The 20,294-nt window shown below is 40.8% G+C and overlaps 1 protein-coding gene across 1 annotated transcript; it reads right to left on the bottom strand.

Moving 5' to 3' along the window:
• Nucleotides 1-6,589: 6,589 nt before the first annotated feature.
• Nucleotides 6,590-7,490, bottom strand: LOC149256947 (uncharacterized). Its single transcript, XM_089368756.1, has 3 exons — nt 7,299-7,490; nt 7,135-7,187; nt 6,590-7,018 (listed from the first exon to the last, which is right to left on the bottom strand). The coding sequence occupies exons 1-3, from the start codon at nt 7,473-7,475 to the stop codon at nt 6,820-6,822; spliced, it is 429 nt and encodes a 142-aa protein (XP_089224882.1). The 5' UTR covers nt 7,476-7,490; the 3' UTR covers nt 6,590-6,819.
• Between the last annotated feature and the right edge of the window lie 12,804 nt (nt 7,491-20,294).

Raw genomic sequence — 20,294 nt, 5'->3', positions numbered from 1 at the left:
AATGGCTACTAAAGGAGGTAAGGCATGTTCCAAATCTAAAGAAAAATCTGATTTCAATAGGGCAGTTAGGCGGTGAAGGTTGTGTGACAACTTTCACAGATAAAGCTTGGAAGGTCACCAAAGGAGCCTTGGTAATAGCAAAAGGCGAAAAGGTTGGTACATTGTATTTATGCAATGCTTTTTCTAACTCTATTAATGCTTTAACTTCCAAAGGAGCAGATGCAGCATTATGGCATCATAAGCTCGGACACATGAGTGAAAAGGGGATGAAGATTCTTCACTCAAGGAATTTGTTGTCGGGTTTGAAGAATGTTGATTTGGACTTCTGTGAGAATTGCATTTATGGAAAACACAAGTGAGTCAGATTTCTCAGAGTTGGGAAAGAAAAGAAGAGCGAAAAGTTAGAGCTTGTGCATACAGATGTATGGGGACCTGCTCAGCTATCATCTCTCGGTGGCCCTCGTTATTATGTTACCTTTATTGATGATGCAACTAGAAAAACTTGGATTTATTGTATTAAGAATAAATCTGATGTATTTGATACTTTCAAGAAATGGAAAGCTTTGGTTGAGATTGAGACAGGAAAGAAATTGAAATGTCTTAGATCAGACAATGGAGGTGAATATTGCAGCAAAGAGTTTGATAGGTACTGTTCAGAGCATGGAATTCACAAAGAGAAGACAGTTCCAAGAACACCACAAGAAAATGGTGTGTCAGAAAGGATGAACAGAACAATCATGGAGCGTGCAAGGTGCATGAGATTGCATGCAGGATTTCCTTTACAGTTTTGGGCAGATGCTATAGATACTGCTGTTTATCTAATAAACAGAGGGCCTTCAAGTTCCTTGGATGGTGGTGTTCCAGAGGAAGCATGCACAGGTAAAAAGGTAAACTACTCCTTTTTAAAGCCTTTTGGTTGTGAGGCCTTTGTCCATATTGATAAAGAAAATAGAACAAATCTTGAGGCAAAGTCAAAGAAATGTACCTTTATTGGATATGGTGTTAATGATTTTGGTTATTGCTTATATGATTACGAAAATCACAAAATAATTAGGAGCAGAGATGTAATATTCAATGAAAAGGTCTTGTATAAGAATCAGTTGTAGGAAAAGAAGCAAGAAAAAGAAAACAAGGAATATGCAGTTCTTGACGAAATCACTGAAAAATTAAAGGTTCCTGAAAATAATAATAATCAACAAGCACAACAACAACAACCACCACAACAGCAACAGGCACCCAAAACACCTGAAAGTGGTGTTAGAAGATCTACCAAGATAAGTAGACCCCCTGAACGATACTCTCCTTCATTATATTATTTATTGTTGACTGATTCTGGTGAACCCGAATGTTATGAAGAAGCAATGCAGGTTGAAAGCAGGAAGAAGTGGGAGGTAGCCATGGAAGAAGAGATGGACTCCTTAATGCATAACCAGACTTGGGACTTAGTCAGGTTGCCTGCAGGAAAAACTACATTGAAGAATAAATGGGTTTACAGGCTGAAGGAAGAAGATGGAGGAAAACAGAGGTACAAAGCTAGACTTGTGGTGAAGGGGTTTGCACAGAAGAAAGGTATTGATTTTGATGAAATATTTTCTCCTGTTGTTAAAATGACTTCAATCAGAACTATTTTAAGTCTAGTAGCAGCTGAAGATTTGCATCTTGAGCAGTTAGATGTAAAGATAGCCTTTCTCCATGGAGATTTGGAGGAAGAGATATATATGCAACAGCCACAAGGATATGAGGTGAAAGGGAAGGAGAAACTAGTGTGCAGGTTGAAGAAGAGCTTGTATGGCTTAAAACAAGCTCCAAGGTAGTGGTATCTAAAATTTGACAAGTTTATGTCTGAACAAGGTTATACTAGATGTCACTCTGATCATTGTGTTTATTTGAAAAAGCAAAATGATGGCAGCTATATTATATTGTTATTATATGTAGATGACATGCTTGTTGCAGGGTCTAACATGCAGGAAATAAATGTGCTCAAAAGAAAATTGGCAAATTCATTTGCAATGAAGGATTTGGGAGCTGCAAAACAAATCCTTGGTATGAGAATCACTAGAGACAGGAAAAATCACAAACTAACATTGTCTCAGAATGAGTACATACAAAAGGTGTTGAAAAGATTTAATATGCACAATGCAAAACTAGTTAGTACACCTTTTGCTAGCCATTTCAAACTTAGTAAAGAAATGTGCCCAAAGACCCAAGAAGACATGGATTATATGTCTAAAGTTCCATATGCATCAGCAGTTGGAAGCTTAATGTATGCAATGGTCTGCACAAGGCCTGATATTGCACATGCAATGGGAGTTGTAAGCAGGTACATGAACAATCTAGGAAAGGAACATTGGATGGCAGTGAAATGGATTCTCAGATATTTGAAAGGTACCACAAATCAAGCATTATGCTTTGGTGGCTCAAACATTTCTCTACAGGGATATGTTGATGCAGATATGGCAGGTGACAGAGATAACAGGAGGAGCACTACATGATATGTATTTATTGTTGGTGAACAGTTGTCAGTTGGGTTTCAAAAATCCGAAGTGTTGTTGCGCTTTCAACAACAGAAGCAAAGTATGTTGCTGCTACAGAGGCTAGTAAAGAAATGATTTGGTTACAAAGATTTATGGGTGAATTGGGTAAGGAGCATGATATGGGCACATTATACAGTGATAGCCAAAGTGCCATTCATCTTGCAAAGAACTCAACATTTCATTCCAGGACTAAACACATACAGCTCAAGTACCATTTCATACGATCAGTGCTGGAAGATGGAGAGTTGAAGCTAGAAAAGATACACACTAGCCAGAATCCTGCAGACATGCTAACAAAAGTTGTAACCAGGGAGAAACTGAGAACATGCTCAGTTTCAATTGGTCTTCAAGGATGACGATGAAGATGAGAAGCAACCAAGTCCAAAGAGGAGTCATTGTCCAGCAAATGAAGCAGCGGTGGAGTTGCTACAATCATTCTCCAAGTGGGAGATTGTTGTGTGTGGAGCATGATTGTTCAGAGGTCTTTTATTTCAGCCGAATGTATACCCCAGGAAGTTTGTACACCCCTCCACGCGGGGGGGTGCAGGGGGGGCTTGTCTCCCCCGCGGGGGTCAGGGGGGCCGATCCCCCCCGGCTGGGGGGTCCGGCGGCCAGCAGTCCCCTGGCGGGGGTTTGGGGGTAGCGCCCCCAAAGCCAAAAATAGATGTAAACTTGCCTTGTAAAAGTATAGTAATTTCTAGTCAATCTGGGCCATTCATTAGGTAGATGATCTGACGGTAGAACTTATGTTTAGTTTAGGGTTTTTTGCCCTAGAAGGCAACCCCTCTCTTTGTATGAGGGCATTGTATTTGAGGCTGTGACATAGATGTGTATTCTCTGAGTGAGAAACAAAGAGGTGAGACTGTGAGAGGAAACAAAGGATATTACAGCGGATTTGTTGTAGGTTGTGTCTCTTCATTTTGCTAGATAATAGAAAGGAAGGACTAGCTGTTCGAGGTGGACGTAGCCCAAACTGGGTGAACCACGTATATCTGTGTCTCTCTTGTTTTATGTGTTTTCTGTGTTTATATTTCTGTAGTATTTTATGTGTTCCATTGCTCCGTAATATATAATTTTCTAACAAGTTCTTCTCCTTAGATTGGGTCAGGGAACCAATTGACAAGATCCTTTGCGTCCTCACAATGGCATCCAAACTCTTATACAACTGTGCATATGAAGCCTATATGTTGGTGACGAACGGGGTCAGCTGCTCATAGTTCTAGATCTGCATCTAGATCTTTGCTCTTTACAGCTTTGCCTTCGGTTTCATCATCTTTGGAAAGTGAAGTAGGGCCCCTTTGTACCACATTGTCCACTCTTGCACATGGGTGATGGAAGCATGTATGTTCCTAAGAGTTTGAACAAACTCCTTGCTCCATTGTCGCAAGCCATGAGCATGGAAAACTTCTTTATTCACGATGCCAAATTGATCATAAGGTTTTCGCATGGTGGTCTTAAGTGTTGATACTACAATGAGTATCACTTTCCTCATCTCTTCCATTACAGAAACGACGCTGTGCTCTCGAGATTGTTCTGCCTCTTGCCTAGATTCATGTAAGTTCTTTTCCAGTTATTCATTCTTGGCCAACAAGTACTTGACATTGGAGCTTGTTACTCCGACATAGGCCAAGGTGGCTCTCACAAGGGCGGCTGGATACTTCCTGGTGCCTGGAACTATAACCCTTTCCTCCATGAATGTAGGTGATGTGTGATCATCTAGAAAATGCTTCCTTCACGCCTGTACAATCTTCTTTTTCAACTCATCAAATGATAGATTGTACATAGATTGTAACTGTGAGTTCGACCTATACGAACTCGAAAATTGGGAAAAACAGAAATACCTTGACCACATCGATGACTTGAGTATTTGGAAGTCCTTTCTCCCTCAGTTTATCTTGGCACAAACCCATTTCTTCCCTGAGTTTTCCACTTGGTGTCACCTTAGATACCTTCCTAGTAAGAAAGTAGTGATTTCCCAAAATGATGAAATTATCTTTTCCATTTCTCTTGAGAGTATTTTCCAAGATTTGCAAATAAATCCCAAGTCTCCCCGCATCCATTTTCCACTTACTCATTAATGGAATTGTACAAAAATCTTACATTTCCCTAAAGAGGCCATATCTTTGAATTTTTTCTCCTTGAAAATGATGAATTACCCATAACAAATCCTCCATACCCTATTTCCATTTTCCTAGAAATGTCAAAGCATGTAATTTCCATGGTGAGCCATTTACTAGGATATTATACAGACTAGTGGGTTGATGAAGTAATTTAAGGATTCTTATTATTGTTCAAAGTTGGGCAAAAACCTTCAGTTTTATTTAATTACAATCAATTTTTGTCCGATGGCATGCATGATAATTTATGAAATTCAAAGTCGAAGGCAAGTTTAAGTATCAGTCAGTGTTAATGTATCTCATGTTATATTACCAGGAAGACAAGTTCAAGTTTCAATTGCAAGAGATGGAGGAGCAAGGTAACCCATTGTCAGTTATCCATTGGACTTCTTTGGTCAGAATAAATTTAGAGGACTACACTTAAACAGAATTTGTGGACCAATTCCTTCACACCTCTTTGTGTTTATTATGTAGTGATATTATATCGAGGATATCTCCATAAAGCAAGAAAATCTTACACCTCTCAAAACAGTGAAAGGTCGGAGACTGGTATTTATACCAGAATTATACATAGATCAAAATTTATGGATGTGAGCTCCCCCTTTATAGATTACCAATCTTTGTGCTAGTGAGGGTTTTTGCTATGGAGTATGCCAGATAGATGCTAAATATGGATGAAAAACATTGTGTCCAACAAGAAGAAATCACAGTTCAGGCTAAAGGCACAAGTAGGCCCTTACATTGTAAACAACAGAGCAACAACAAATGAGGTGGAAGAAATTTTAAAGCAGATGAAGTTCAAACTTAGTTTTACATGGTCCCATAGTTTTAAAAAATGAACATTTGTATTTAGAAGAAAGTTCATCTCTTGTTTCCAAATTTTATCATTTTTTTCTTGTTGATAAATTACATGTTAAATATTATACTTAGTGTTGATTTTTATTTTTTAATATAATTTTTAATTTAGAAAGAACCCTAATACACATACACACATGCCCGCTAGCATGCACACACACACACATATATAGTTGTGATAAGAATATATATATCATACTTTTGTTTATTTATGTAAATGTTATAGTGGAAGTTAATCATCCTCATTATAATATAATGATCAAATATTAAGCATTTAATAAATGATATTTAGTAGTCTTTTTATATTTTTTAAAATGTGAAAAGAAAAGTGAAAAATCAAAATTAACTAAATATAAAATTGTGAATATTATCTAAAATTGGTATGTATCCAAAGTTTATATAATTTTATTTTAATAATTAATAATTTTCTTTTAATTATTGATAATTTCTAAATTATTCAAAAATTTATTTTTAATAATTATTAGACAAGAATTTTCTTATTGATATAAATATTCTTTTAATTACTCATAATTTCTTTACTATTTGATTTTTTTTAATAATTATTCGACATTAAATCCTAAAATGAAAATGATAAATAGATTACAACATAATTTATAAAACATGGAAAAACATGAAAAAGCCACCACAACCAAAAGAAAGTTAAGATGTCATCATATTTGATTTAACTTTAACTATTTAAAATAATGCATTTAAATACATATTTTATATCCATATCTAAATTTATATTCTTTAGGTAAAAATAATTGAATTTTTTTAATTATTTAAATTTAATTTAATAATTAAAGAAATATACTTTAAAAATAATATTATTAGATATTTTATAATTAATAAATTATTATTATATATATAATTTTTTTAAAATAATAATTTATTTTAGGACATCTGATTAAATAAATTTAACCCTTCAACTTGAAACATAACCTTACCATTCAAATTTTATCGCTGTGAACACAAACTTCATTCCATGCTTCTATGATTTGAACAAATATGAAATACTTATAGCTCGTTGGAGTCTCAAGTACATGACAAATATGAAATATTTAGCTCGTTGGAGTCTAATAGTTTAATGGGAAAACATAATTAACAGTCGTAATATATATTGCGATGTATAAACAGATAAGGCATACAGTATGCGTATACATATTTATGGGCGGATGTCTTCTTCTCGCCTGTTTTATTCATATCAGAAAATACTTATATATATATGGAAACCCGTGAACTTATTCCACTGGTATTATAATAGCACAATCAGATACCAAAACATACATATGCGATTCTTATCATTCTCCCATTTATTTAGTCACACTTAATACCCACACACTAAATCTAATTAGTACAAGTAACTTGGGTGCCATTGGTAAGATGCAGAGTGCAGCTGCCCCCTGTGGGTATGATTGTTCGCGCATAACAACAATTGCAGTATGCCTGCAGATGTTGGTCTCCCGAAGAAGTGCAAGTAGTGTATGATACATCAAAGCAAGTAGTATCACACTGCACACATCACAGTCCAATCAATCATAACTATTAATATCATTGTTACCCACGGATCTATCTGCAAGGAATGGAAGAGATGAGAAAATTGCATAGATTCTACTTTGAATTTTTACCTGTAGCGGCCCTTGAGCATTGGTGCATAGTAGCATTGATAGAAGCATAACACCTGCAGTGCTCACACAATATGTACTTCCACGTTACCTCAAATTTAAGGGAAGCGATATATTCGCCATCGACTGAGTTGGGCAAAATGAAAAGTTCGTGGAGGGACACATACCTGCGCAAATGCACAGAATTTGCATAACCAGCAAATTTCGTGTGGACGCCATGATATGATATTATAAGATGATCCCGCTCGCAAGTAATAGTTAACGCTTGTACTTGTGCTCACTGATCTTCTGTTTAGTGTTTGAGAGCAGAGAGCGATACTTACAAGTATAAGTGGGATGGGCATCAGTGATCCCCATTTATATAGCGAGATGGGCGTAGTTTCCTTCATTAATTTTTGAGCCTGAGATAAGAAGATGTGACTAGACGTGGCTGTAAACGTTCAATTGAGAAAAACTGAGTAATGCACGCTATGTTATTGGAACCTTGGAACAGGTCATCCGGTAGCCGCCTTTGGTGATACGTTCCGTGCCAGTAACGCCAAGCCATAACAAAAGTCATCGATGACTGCATGCAGTGCAACAATGTCAACTTAAAATACAATTTATAAAACATTTTTTTTATCAATGTGCATGTGTCTTAATAAATGTCGAATTAAATATGATTCGCACGTATCTTCATGATTGTGCATGTGTCTTAATAAATGTCAAATTAAATGATTCACCATGTTCATCATATTCTCAAGAATATTTAAGGCCGTAGTCTAACGCGACTATTTCTTTTTTATTTTTTTATTTTTTAAAGTAATGAAATTCTGGTCATATTTTAAAAAAATATGGTAGGATTTTTGTTGATTGAATGATTCAAGAAAGTTAGTAGTGTGGTCAATGTTTTGGAAATGAGAACTGATGTGAGTAAGAGCCAAGAATCCAAAAGCAAGTGATTTTCATCTTCAATTCTCTTAGTATCTCACATTTGACAAATAAAAGTTGAATCCGTGAGATTAAATTCATATCTATATGGTTTAGGATCAATCTCTCCTATTATAAAATGCTGTTACCAACTTTATAAAAAACCCATGTAAACATTTAAGAACATTGTTATCACCTCCCACGTATTCACACTCACCTATTATTCCATATGAACAAAAACAAAAGCATTCTGATATGAATTGGAAAAGCATAATACAATGCAATCTTGTTGGTGCTTTTTCCCATGGTTTAAGAGAAACTATTTAGACAAGAAGTGTAACGACCTGCGTTCTCCGGCATGAAGTGCGATGATAAAAAGTGCGAGCTACTCCAACGATGCGATGACTTATGCGCATTAGTGAGGGAGAGCTCCCTTGTTTATATGGCGTGGAGGTGTATGGAGGCCGACTTGGTGATAGTAGGGGCTTATGCGATGAAGCGTGGGCGTAGGGAGGTCGGCTGGGCAAGCCACCACCATGCCCTACACTTGGTATAAGTTGTATTGCGTTGGCTATCATTCCATCATCGCAAATCACTTGATCATCTTCGCACAAAGGAGTAGTGCGCAGATTCTAGTGCGCAAGACAAGAAGGTGAAGGCGCACATCTCATGCGCCGATTCTTGGGTGAGTCGCACGGTGGAAGGTTGCACTTGGTGTTGGGTGAAGGTGCGGGCAAGGTGCGCCCGGTGATTGGTTGAGGCGTGCACGGGTGTGGCGCCCGATTTGTGCGAAGGCGCCCGACGGTGAAACGGAGGAGCACCCGTTTGTGCGAAGGCTTGGCGTGGGTGTCTTGGCGACTCGGGTGAGCGCCCGCCCATCGTGCAAGTGTGCACGAAGACTTGTTGGTGTGTTGGGTTGTGAACGGAAGTGTGTCTCGGTTGGAGGCGCCCGTGTGTGGCGACTTGGAGGCGCGCCCAAGTTGGGCAAACAACACGATCGTGCGACGAGGTGAACGAAGGGTTGGTGAGTCGTGCGGTGACCATGCGGAGGTGCCGACGAGCTAGGCAACCGAGTTTGCCGAAGTTGTGAAAATTGACTAAGTGTAAATTTGGGGTTTCCCAAGATTTAACTTGTACATTGTAAAAGTGAAGATTGTATAATATATTGATTCGGGCAGACTCATATTGCAGGGAGTTGCCCCTCCCTTTATACTGTTGTGCATTTCTCTTGTATAATGTTGTTGATAATGAATGTGTATGGGTATTCATTGGTATAAAGGAACACATTAATAATACTTGGTTGCGAAACACAAACTAAGTAGGATAAGTGGAATGTTAGGCATAGTCCACGAACATAAGTATTGGTGAAAAGAAAGTGTTCGGTGGTGCCGCACCTCGCTATAAGCGGTTGAAAGACTACCGCAGGTGTAGGGGCGTGACAGTTGGTATCAGAGCTCGGTTGGAGCTGGTGTTAGAGCAGGGTTGCTCGTGACGAAGTGCAGGTGTGGGTACACTTGGAAGCTTGACAGCTGATGACAGTGGAAGCAGGTACTTGCAGGTGAAGGAAGCTAGTTTCACATACAAGTGGAACAAGGGCCGGTTCATGGTTGCAAGGAACTTGGTGAAGCTGGTGAATGGTGAAACAGGTTTGGCAGAGGTGAAGCTTAGTGCTTGGGCCAAGCTAAACGACAAGGCATGGCAGGTTTGGAAGAATGCGAAGGGAAGCTCTTGCTTACCTTATACAGGTTGAAGTGGATGAAAGAAGAGAATCCCCAAATTCGAAAGGAACTTGAAGTCTTGGAAAAGAATGTTGAAGACGAACTTCTTCAACTTGGTTGGACAATGGAGCAGGATGAAGTTGCAAATTGTGCTGACCAAGAAGAGGAAGTCGTGATGATTGAAGATGTTGCAGATGTGACAACGATGGAGGATAAACTTGAGATTGATAAAGTTGAACCAGGATCGTGCAGTTTGCAGACATGGATGGATGAGGAGACTCACATGGAGGAGCCTCATGATGATGATGTAAGTACTATTGATACTTGTGTTTCATTTGAGCATTTGGTAGATGGACCGTATGCAAGGAAGAGCAAAGTCAGTTTGTCGATGCTAGGGAGCATCTTACCATGGATGTCTATGATGAGACCTTGTATGGAGAAGCAAGGATTGTTGACTGTTGCAGGACTTGTTGGGGTTGTTTGTGACCTTATGGTAGAAGGTACAAAGGCCCGTGACAAGGGAGGAACATGATGATCATTGTGGATGAATGGGTCATGCTTTAGCCACATGGAGAATTGGCTAAGTGCCCAGCATGACTCATGGACAAATTGAAGAGGGCACACACTTGAGGTACAATGATGCTTGGGTGGACTTCTCATGGCCGAGACCAAGAGATAGTCTTGGTGGAACCTTTAGTGGGGGAGCTATGATGGAAGGGACTCGTGATGATGATGATATGGTTGGGTGACTGAGTTCACTAGATCGAAGATTGCAGACTTGGATGAGGATGACCGATTGTTGTGATGAGTCTACTTGGTTGGGCTACATGGGCAACTTAGTCATGGACATCAGGTTGGAGACATGGAGCATGGCAGTCTTATGCAGGGGCATTATGCGAGAGCACTTGTAGAGGTGTCACTTATGGGCATCTAATGAGGAGTGCCAAGGCAGGGATGTTGTGCAGGTGGATTTGCTGGTGTGACATGGAGATGTTTCACTTATGAGCCGATGGAGAGGTTGTGCACTTTTGTACAACAAGGCCATGGACTTGGATGGATTTGTGAGTAGACTATGGAGCATTCCTACTACATGGAGAGCTAAGGCATCTTTCAGAGACCTTTGGGCCGAGACTTGTATGCTTGCTAGGATGTTGGTTGGGAATGACTTATGGAGCTCATGATGACATGAGATTGTTGTGACTTTTGGGGACTTCATATATGGTGGACTTATGGACACTTTGGAGCAATGGAGTTACAATGATGATGATGCCTTGGTGGAAACACTTGGGCATGGGTTGAGCCAAGACTCAACTACTTTTGACACATGGGAACTGATTGATCTATGATCATGGGCAGCACATGGATAGATGAGACAGGTGCATACTTGTTTCTATGGCAGACTTGAGGGATGGCACATTGTAGATATGATGGAGGTTGCTTCATGGACCTAGATGTGGCACACCGAGAGTTGAAGATTGATGGGATGATCTCTTCATATGGAGGAGATACACATATGGATGATGTTGGGATAGATGTGGCTGATTTCATGTAGCACATTGACACCAAACATCGTGGACAACATGTTGCAGATGAGATGAGGACTACTTCATGGACTTGAGCATGGCTTACACCTGTATGGAGATGGATTCTTGATCGAGTTGAGGATGTGACGGGATGTTCAGAGAAATGACTGATGGTGGCATGAGGATGTGCATTCTCATGGTTTGAGCGTGATAGTTGGACTGATCACCCGACTAGTTCAGACATGGGGGTCGACAATGTACAGAGATGTGTTAGCATTATGTTGGAGTACCATGGCAGCAGTTCACATGATGACACATGATGAGGTCGACACGGGATGTTGCAGTGGGCATGTAGCTTAGATGGAGGGGCCAGCCTTCCACGGTGGAGAGCAGCATGTGGAGATTGTGACAGGGTGATCGATGATCATGGATTGAGATGATCTCTGATGTATGACATACCGATGAGGTGTATACCTTGGTATGGTGATCTTGGTGACAGATGGTTGCCGAGGCGAGACATGATGGAGACGGTGGTCCTACATATGTTGTAGGGATGTTTGCAATATGTGAAGGAGTTGACATCATGGATATTGATGATCTTGGTGGATGGCTACTAGGATGGTATGTTGTTGAGGACGACAACGACTTCAGGTGGAGGAGGATGTAACGACCCGCGTTCTCCGACATGAAGTGCGATGGTAAAAAGTGCAAGCTACTCCAACGATGCGATGACTTATGCGCATTAGTGAGGGAGAGCTCCCTTGTTTATATGGTGTGGAGGTGTATGGAGGCCGACATGGTGATAGTAGGGGCTTATGCGATGAAACATGGGCGTAGGGAGGTCGGCTGGGCAAGCCACCACCATGCCCTACACTTGGTATAAGTTGTATTGCGTTGGCTATCATTCCATCATCGCAAATCACTTGATCATCTTCGCACAAAGGATTAGTGCGCAGATTCTAGTGCACAAGACAAGAAGGTGAAGGTGCACATCTCCTACGCCAATTCTTGGGTGAGTCGCATGGTGGAGGGTTGCACTTGGTGTTGGGTGAAGGTGCGGGCAAGGTGCGCCTGGTGATCGGTTGAGGCGTACACGGGTGTGGCGCCCGATTTGTGCGAAGGCGCCCAACGGTGAAACGGAGGAGCACCCGTTTGTGCGAAGGCTTGGTGTGGGTGTCTTGGCGACTCGGGTGAGTGCCCGCCCATCGTGCAAGTGTGCACGAAGACTTGTTGGTGTGTTGGGTTGTGAACGGAAGTGTGTCTCGGTTGGAGGCGCCCGTGTGTGGCGACTTGGAGGCACTTCCAAGTTGCGCAAACAACATGATTGTGCGACGAGGTGGACGAAGGGTTGGTGAGTCGTGCGGCGACCATGCGGAGGTGCCGACGAGCTGGGCAACTGAGTTTGCCGAAGTTGTGAAAATTGACTAAGTGTAAATTTGGGGTTTCCCAAGATTTAACTTGTACATTGTAAAAGTGAAGATTGTATAATATATTGATTCGGGCAGACTCATATTGCAGGGAGTTTCCCCTCCCTTTATACTGTTGTGCATTTCTCTTGTATAATGCTGTTGATAATGAATGTGTATGGGTATTCATTGGTATAAAGGAACACATTAATAATACTTGGTTGCGAAACACAAACTAAGTAGGATAAGTGGAATGTTAGGCGTAGTCCACGAACATAAGTATTGGTGAAAAGAAAGTGTTCGGTGGTGCCGCACCTCGCTATAAGCGGTTGAAAGACTATTGCAGGTGTAGGGGCGTGACAGGAAGGGTTGTGGGGCAGCAAGTCCCTGACTTGAGCACAAGATTGGAGGGCTCTACAAGTTACTTTTGAGACAATTGGAGTTCTTGTAGAAGATTATGTATCAATGGTTCTATTGACGACACTGGACCCACCAACATTCAAGGGGATCTCCCCGATAAGAAGTCCCAACTAGACCTCATACTGTTTGGAGTAGGAGTCCCAATAGTGGGTGGTAATGTAGTGCCTTGACCGTGGCAACACACAGAGGTAAGTATGATGACCTTGGCCAGAAGTAAGTGTGCGACCTTGCAGCGAGTCAAGTGAGATGTATGGGGGTTCTATCACACAGAAGGGAAAGGAAGTGTGTTCCTTAGAAGCCTGTAATAGTATGCAACCTAAAAGGAACACACGAGCGAAATGACATCACAAGATGGAATCAGAATAGTCCACAAACCAAAGTGATGGGTTAATCCAACATACGCCATGGACAACATCTAGCCCTAATAGTGGAACATTACAGTCAACACCGCCTACTTCTCCAAAGAAGCGTACTCGCTCTGTGCCGTGGAGAAGCCAAGACTGGTCACAATACTCCCGAGCCTTCTCTAAGCCTAAGCATAGCCAAAAGCTTGGCTTCCAAAAGCCTTTTCTATGACTTATGAGGTTCTATTTATAACAAAGGGTGGGGTGATCCTTGACATTCCCCTTTTTGACTCTTTGACTACCCTCATGAATCTTCAACTACTTTACAAATAACTCATTACATTACATAGTGTGTGTTCACATTCCACTAATGACACTTGAAATTTCGCTTGCAACATATTTACAAATAATATACATTTTTCACATGTACCTATGTGAGACAAAATAGTCTAGAGACAGCCTAAAAAGACAAAACACTATGACTATGAAGTTTGGGGAAAGACCAACTCGACAACCTCCACTTGATGATTCGTGGTGACATACTGGTACTAAGCTTGGTACCGTGCTATGGTGTCCCCATACTGATTGATAGTGTCTTTCTAGTAATGAACTCTTGCCTCCATAGCTTCTGGGTATGTGGTCTTGGAACCCTTGTCCAACTCGTCCTGAAGTATGTGCAACATGGTCTTGACTATGTAGGACCAATAATGTACTTCTGCACGTTTTTTGTGCTTAGCTCCAAGTCATTGCTAGTGGCCTTTTTCCTTAGCTGCTCCATGTACCTGTTGATCTCTAGCCAAACTTGGTTCTTCTCCTTAGCTTGAGTGAGGGAACCGATTGACGAGATCCCACCATGACATCCAAACTCTTATAAAACCATGCATATGAAGCATGTATGCCAGTGATGAATGGGGCAAGCTGCTCATAGTTCTTGATCTGCATCCAGATCTTTGTTTTGTCTAGCTCTGCCTACGGCTTCACCATCTTCGGGAATTGAAGCAATGCCCCTTTGTACCACATTGTCCACTCTTGCACGTGGGTGATGGAAACATGTATGTTCCTAAGAGTTTGAAAAAACTCCTTGCTCCGCTGCTGCAAGCCATGCACACAGACACCTGCTTTATGCATGGTGAAAAATTGATCATAGGGTTTCCACATCATGGATGCAAGTGTTGATACTACATCAAGTATCACGCTCCTCATCTTTTCCATTGCGGAAACTACACTCTACTCTCGAGATTGTTCGGCCTCTTGCTTGAGTGCTTGTAAGTTCTTTGCCAGTTGTTCATTCTTGGCCAAAAAGTACTTGACATTGGAGCTTGTTGCTCTGGCATAGGTCAATATGGCTCTGACAAGGGCCATTGAATGCTTCCTGGTGCCTGGCACTATCACCCTTTCCTTCATGAATGTAGGTGACGTGTGATCATCTAAAAAATTATTCCTTTGTTCCTGTACAATCTTCTTTTGCAACTTGTCAAATGATAGATTGTACACATCTATGACTGGATCATCATCAAGGAGGACAACATCTCCTCGTTCACTCGACACTGGTTCTGACACTAGAGGTGGCAGAGACTAAGAGGTGACCTTGGGTGCTCTTAGCATGAGCTCAGTGTCTTCATTCTATGGTCCCTGCTCTGACTCCATGTCTGACTGCTCAATCTGCTAAGCCATTTCTTGATCCTACATCTGTTCACTGTCTACCTCAGCTGCTGGTTGTTCTAACTCCTCAACCTGTATGGCTGTTGTTTTCTCTATCATTGCGCCTTTCCTTTCTTCTTCCTATTCTTGCTTCTCTTCTCTTTCTCTCTCTGGTTCCTCCTTCAACTTCTTCTCTGTCTCCTGCAAATTCAGTTCTGCTCCCTGCAAGATTTTATTTTTCTCTTCCTTCACACTGTTGTCTGTGTCCTCTGCTTCTGTTGCCAAGCTACCTGTATGAAGATAGAATACACTTTTACTCTGAAGCTTTATTCTCCCTGTATTATGTCAACAACTTCCTCTTTCTGTGACCTTATACTAGATTACTGCCTTCTGCTACTGCTGCTGGACTTGCTGCCATGTTAGTGTTGACTCCTTTTCTATGGACATTTGAGTGTCTGCATATATTGGCAAGTTAACTGGCACTTGCTTAACGCTTCCCAAATACTTATTTCCATGTTATTTCTTGAAGCAAATCTCTTTGGTTCCATGGTACAATTACTGCTGGAGAGAAGTGATTCACGAGTGTGATACATGTGGGACAAAAATGACACTCATGGAAAGTAAACATTAGCTCTTACAAATCTAACTTCACAACATGATAAAGCAACAATCATGGCATCTAATGAGAGGGATTGCACAATTCTGATCAACAAGGGTGACTAACTGACAGTGGGAACTGCACATTGTGTAGTCCCAACAGTCAGTGTGAAAACTTGATTAATGGAACTACGTAATGTGCAGTTCAATCTGGGGCAGAGCCTGTGAGAGACTGTGCATTTGTAGTCTTAGTGACTAATATGGGAGACTGGACCCTGGAACTGCGTAGTGCATAGTTGGATCCAGGCCAGGACAACCTTTGTGCAATTCCAGAAGCCAAGGCGAAGGCCTTGAACTGCCAGATTGTGCAGTCCATGTAAGTGAATGTGAGATCCAGGTAAGGGGAGCCTAAATCTGCCTAAGGGGAGTGTGCAATCAAGAAGATCTGAAGGATGGTGTGACGCTGAGTGCATATCTTATTAGTGAAGATTCATGCAAGTAAAACAACTGTAGGGATCAACCAAATAGAAAGAGAATGAAGCATGTGGAGAGAGTCGCCGCAACGATGACCGTTAGTGCAAAAATATGATAATGCATGCGACACTTGAGAAAGGCAATGCAAAACTTGAAACAACACTTCTAAAAGCTAAAACAAGTTAAAACGCCAATAGTCGCTCAACAAAACAAATGAAACAACACTCTCACAAGATAAACAAGCAAAAGCGACAAAAAAGACGACAATAGATGATAAAAGAAAAACTCACCCGGAAAGTGACAACGATGCTCTGTGGGTTCCTTGATCTCCTCAAGCATGCTAGAGCTTGATGATTGAGTATACAAATGAGCTCTAGAGGCATTTATTACATCGAATTGAGAAAAATTGGAATTCATGACGCGCATGCTTGAGATCAAGGACAAAAGCGACACCTGGCGAAAACTTCTAAAGATAGTATTGTGCCACCTTTGGAAAAATAATAATAGATTCCTACTTCCTAGGGATGTTTTTTTGCTTTTCCGGGAGAAGCTTCCATGCATTTCCCAGAGAGATTGCGTAGTTCTAGGAAGGATTGTGCAACCTTTTGGCTTATGCATTGATCATTTTCTGAGCAGAAAGACTTCTATGCAATTTCTGGGCTGAGTGAGTCTAGGCTGCCTCTCATACTCTGCGCAGTTTCCTAGTTGAAGGTTGGTTGTCAATTGACTCTGTGTAATTTTGGAGCTGAAGGCTCACTGCTGGCTTGGACTGCGCAATTCCTGAGAGCAGGGCTAGTTTCCCTCAAGGATTGTGCATTTCACTAAGGCAATCTTGAGATCGAGTTGAAACCAAGTCAAGAGATCGACTTGTGGGTTAGAAAGTAAAGCAAGTATGAAAACAAAAGCCATCATGCAAAAGATAAATCTCAATGAAAGCACAAGTACTTGGTTTAGTGCGAGATGAGTTGTTGTGCTTGAGGAGGGATGCTATAAAATGAAGCATAGGCAAAATTTTGGAGGGTGGTTGTAGTCGCTACAACATTGGCAACAAACTGGTAGAAATCTAGCTCTCAATATGGACCTTGTCTCATGTAAAGCGAGTCTAACACTTCTGGAAGAATTTTTCGATTCTTTGATCATCATGGCTTCTTCACTAACTTGAGTTAAAGATGTAGCACATACCATTCTAGTTATCAGCAAGACACATACCAAGCCAAGTCAACTGAGTTGTCTCGATTAGGGATGAGGGGTATATTGATGCACAAGTAATATAGACTGTCAAAGTTTTAGTTTCATCTCTGGTGTTTCTCCGCTACTAGCAGGTCGGGACAGTACCTCGACAGAGTAACTTCAGGAACACAAGCATTGCTTCGCTGCCAGTGAGCCTTGATAGTACCCCGGCGGAGTGACTTCATGAACACAAGCATTGCTTTGTTTCCAGTGAGCCTAGACAGTACCTCGACAGATTTACTTTCTTCACCTCCCTACACAGAAAACCTTTCTCTTCTTTCACCTTTATTTTATTTTTTCATTTTCGAAGGACTGTGCATAGGCACTTATTTATTTCATGAGGCAGAAGAGGGATCCCAACTTATTGAGACCAGAAGAGGTTGTCCTTTTAGAGAAGGATGTTTATATATACCTCTGACATACGTGTTAAGGTTCGCCCCCCCTCACCTTACTCTACTTGACGGAGTTGACAAGGGTTGACCGAATATAGAAAACCGATTAGAGTAGGTGGTACTTGTTAAAAGTGCAAGCATTGTGATTTCACCGAAACTCACTCTGAAAGGAATGTATTTTCAATTAGGGTATCATCGACTAAAAGAAACACAAGATCTTCATAAGGAGAGGGAATAGACATATAACCAAATGTTGATAGTTGTAAAAGTCCTCTTGTATTTCACCCTACTTGTCTCAAGAAGCCAAACACAACTTCATGGGAAACTAATCCTACAGGTGCATAAACAAACAAACAAGCAAAGGAAAGAAGTAAAACGAGAAAAAACCAAGTAAGCAAAACCAAAATAGGAAAGCAAAAGCAAACAGGAAAGAAAACACTACACCTACTCCTAAGCTAAGCAGAACATGGGCTTGCTCACATGAAGTGATACTTCTAATGCAACCACCGACGCATTGGTTGGACCATGTGAATGATGGCATGGTTAACATGAAATATATTCAGGAAAAACAAAAAAGAAAGATAAATAAATGAAAACCAACACGTTTGAAGTTTGAATGCATCCACAAAAAAGAAAAGATTAAAAGCACATGAAAGGCAACTTGCAGATGTATCATGTTGTTGTATCACGTTGCATGCAAATGACAAAAATGTGCACACTTTCGACTTTGACAAATAAGAAAACATGCATAAGGAAGAAAAATTTCGTTTCAAAACATGGCTCACTACGTATGACTCCTCCAATGCATGAGCGATAAGATCATGCGATTCTGGTGGAGGAAGTGAATTCTGCAAACTAGATTGATTTTCAATGTGCATGAGAGAGTGATGAGGAGGCTAGGGTGATTCAACATATTTTTTATTAGAAGTGGAACTATCCTCAGGGCTACGAGAACCTTTAATAATCATGAGCTCGGGCTGAAGTGCCTTGACATCTTGAGGGGTTTCCACTCCATCAGAAGATAGATCATCAAAATATGGTGGCTTAGAAACATCAATAGTAAGTGAATCAGAATCATGATGAAATGAATGAGTAAAAAGATCACGACAACAACGATCAAAAAATTCAATATGGACATCGAAATCCTCATGATCTGACGAATCATACAGAGGGGTTGATGAGAAACATAATTTTTCACCCTCTAAATTTCCAAAAATGAAAGATGAGAGATTGAAAGTGAATTCAAAAAGAAATATTTTTCCTCTCCGCAATCAAATGAGGGACTGACATCTTGTGTGTTCTGTAAATTATCAGAAGTAGATACATTCGGGGATGAATTTTCACAAGAAAAGTCAGAAATGACAGAATCACAGAAGATGTAATGATAGAGCAGATGAGATGTGGATAGAAGGAGGCAATCCTTCACAGTGGATTCTTCTTTAGATTCCCACACATACTCATAAAAAATGATAGCACAGGCTGGCTGCTTAACACCAACTTCGTCGACAACTTGATCTTCATGAACATCATGTGTGGAAACCAAAACGGATGAAAAAAACACACCAAAAGCTGGAGGATCAAAGGAACCAGAGGATGGAGGTTGAGAAAATGAGATCATGTGACAACCATCAGGGTTGCAGTCCAAATATGCACAAAAATCTAGAGCAGGTGGGGTGGGAGGAGGTGACAGTTCAACAAGTTGGTTCACAACTTCTCCCACCTCATCCTACGGAGCTAGAGTTGTTTGATGAGAAGAGGATAGAGAGTCACTTGTGACAACGACCTTGTCTATCTTAGATTTGGAAGCTCTAACACTGAGGTATGTTGGGAGGGGTTCGAATGATTCTAATTCATGTGGATTGTTAGATATGTGAAGAAGATACTGAAATCTTTCTCTCAAAAATTTCCAGTCAACTTCATCTTCCGGGAATTGAAAAGCAAGATTACGGAAGCATTTCCAAAATTGCGCAATAGATTCATCAGGTGCTTTGCGTAATTCCAAAATTTTGTGATTGAGTGCTTTACGGTCATAATGAAAGAAATCATGGCCTAACTCTCTGATCATGTGATTGAAAGAGTGAATAGAGGTTGTGGGCAATGTGAGACACCATTTCTTAACGCGCCTTTCGAACGTGTAAGCGAACAACCCACAGGAAATGTCGTTCGAGGGGACTTCATTCCTGTCACAGAAGCCTAAAAAGGAAACTCTGTGTCTTAACAAGGCTATTCCACCTTCACCATCATATTTAATTCGTGACAAGTCATCAATGACATCCTCTGACACTTCAAAATCATGAGCATGAGAAAAACATGCCGGAGTTGAGATTGTGATGTAAGTCATGAATTATGTGCAGAGATTCAAAATAGACTTTGAGGGCTTAGCTTGTCATCTGGCCCTCCTTCTAGTGCCAAAAATGTTGACGGTGCTGGACTCGCCAACATTCAAGTGGATCTCCCTGTTAAGAAGTCCCAACTAGACCTCAGACCGTTTGGAGGAGTCCCAGTAGTG

Source organism: Pinus tabuliformis, chromosome 6, assembly GCF_031772625.1.
Source record: "Pinus tabuliformis cultivar Carrire ecotype Pingquan chromosome 6, CPIR1, whole genome shotgun sequence".
NCBI classification, from domain to species: domain Eukaryota; kingdom Viridiplantae; phylum Streptophyta; class Pinopsida; order Pinales; family Pinaceae; genus Pinus; species Pinus tabuliformis.
This window is presented reverse-complemented; position numbering and strand designations above follow the sequence as displayed.

Bases quoted from the DNA above. Each gene is read 5' to 3' on its own strand.
- LOC149256947 (XM_089368756.1), bottom strand. From the start codon at position 7,475: ATGCCCATCCCACTTATACTTGTAAGTATCGCTCTCTGCTCTCAAACA. The intron at 7,188-7,298 runs GTATGTGTCCCT...TGAGCACTGCAG, and splicing joins AATTCTGTGCATTTGCGCAG to GTGTTATGCTTCTATCAATG. The intron at 7,019-7,134 runs GTAAAAATTCAA...TGATGTGTGCAG, and splicing joins ATGCTCAAGGGCCGCTACAG to TGTGATACTACTTGCTTTGA.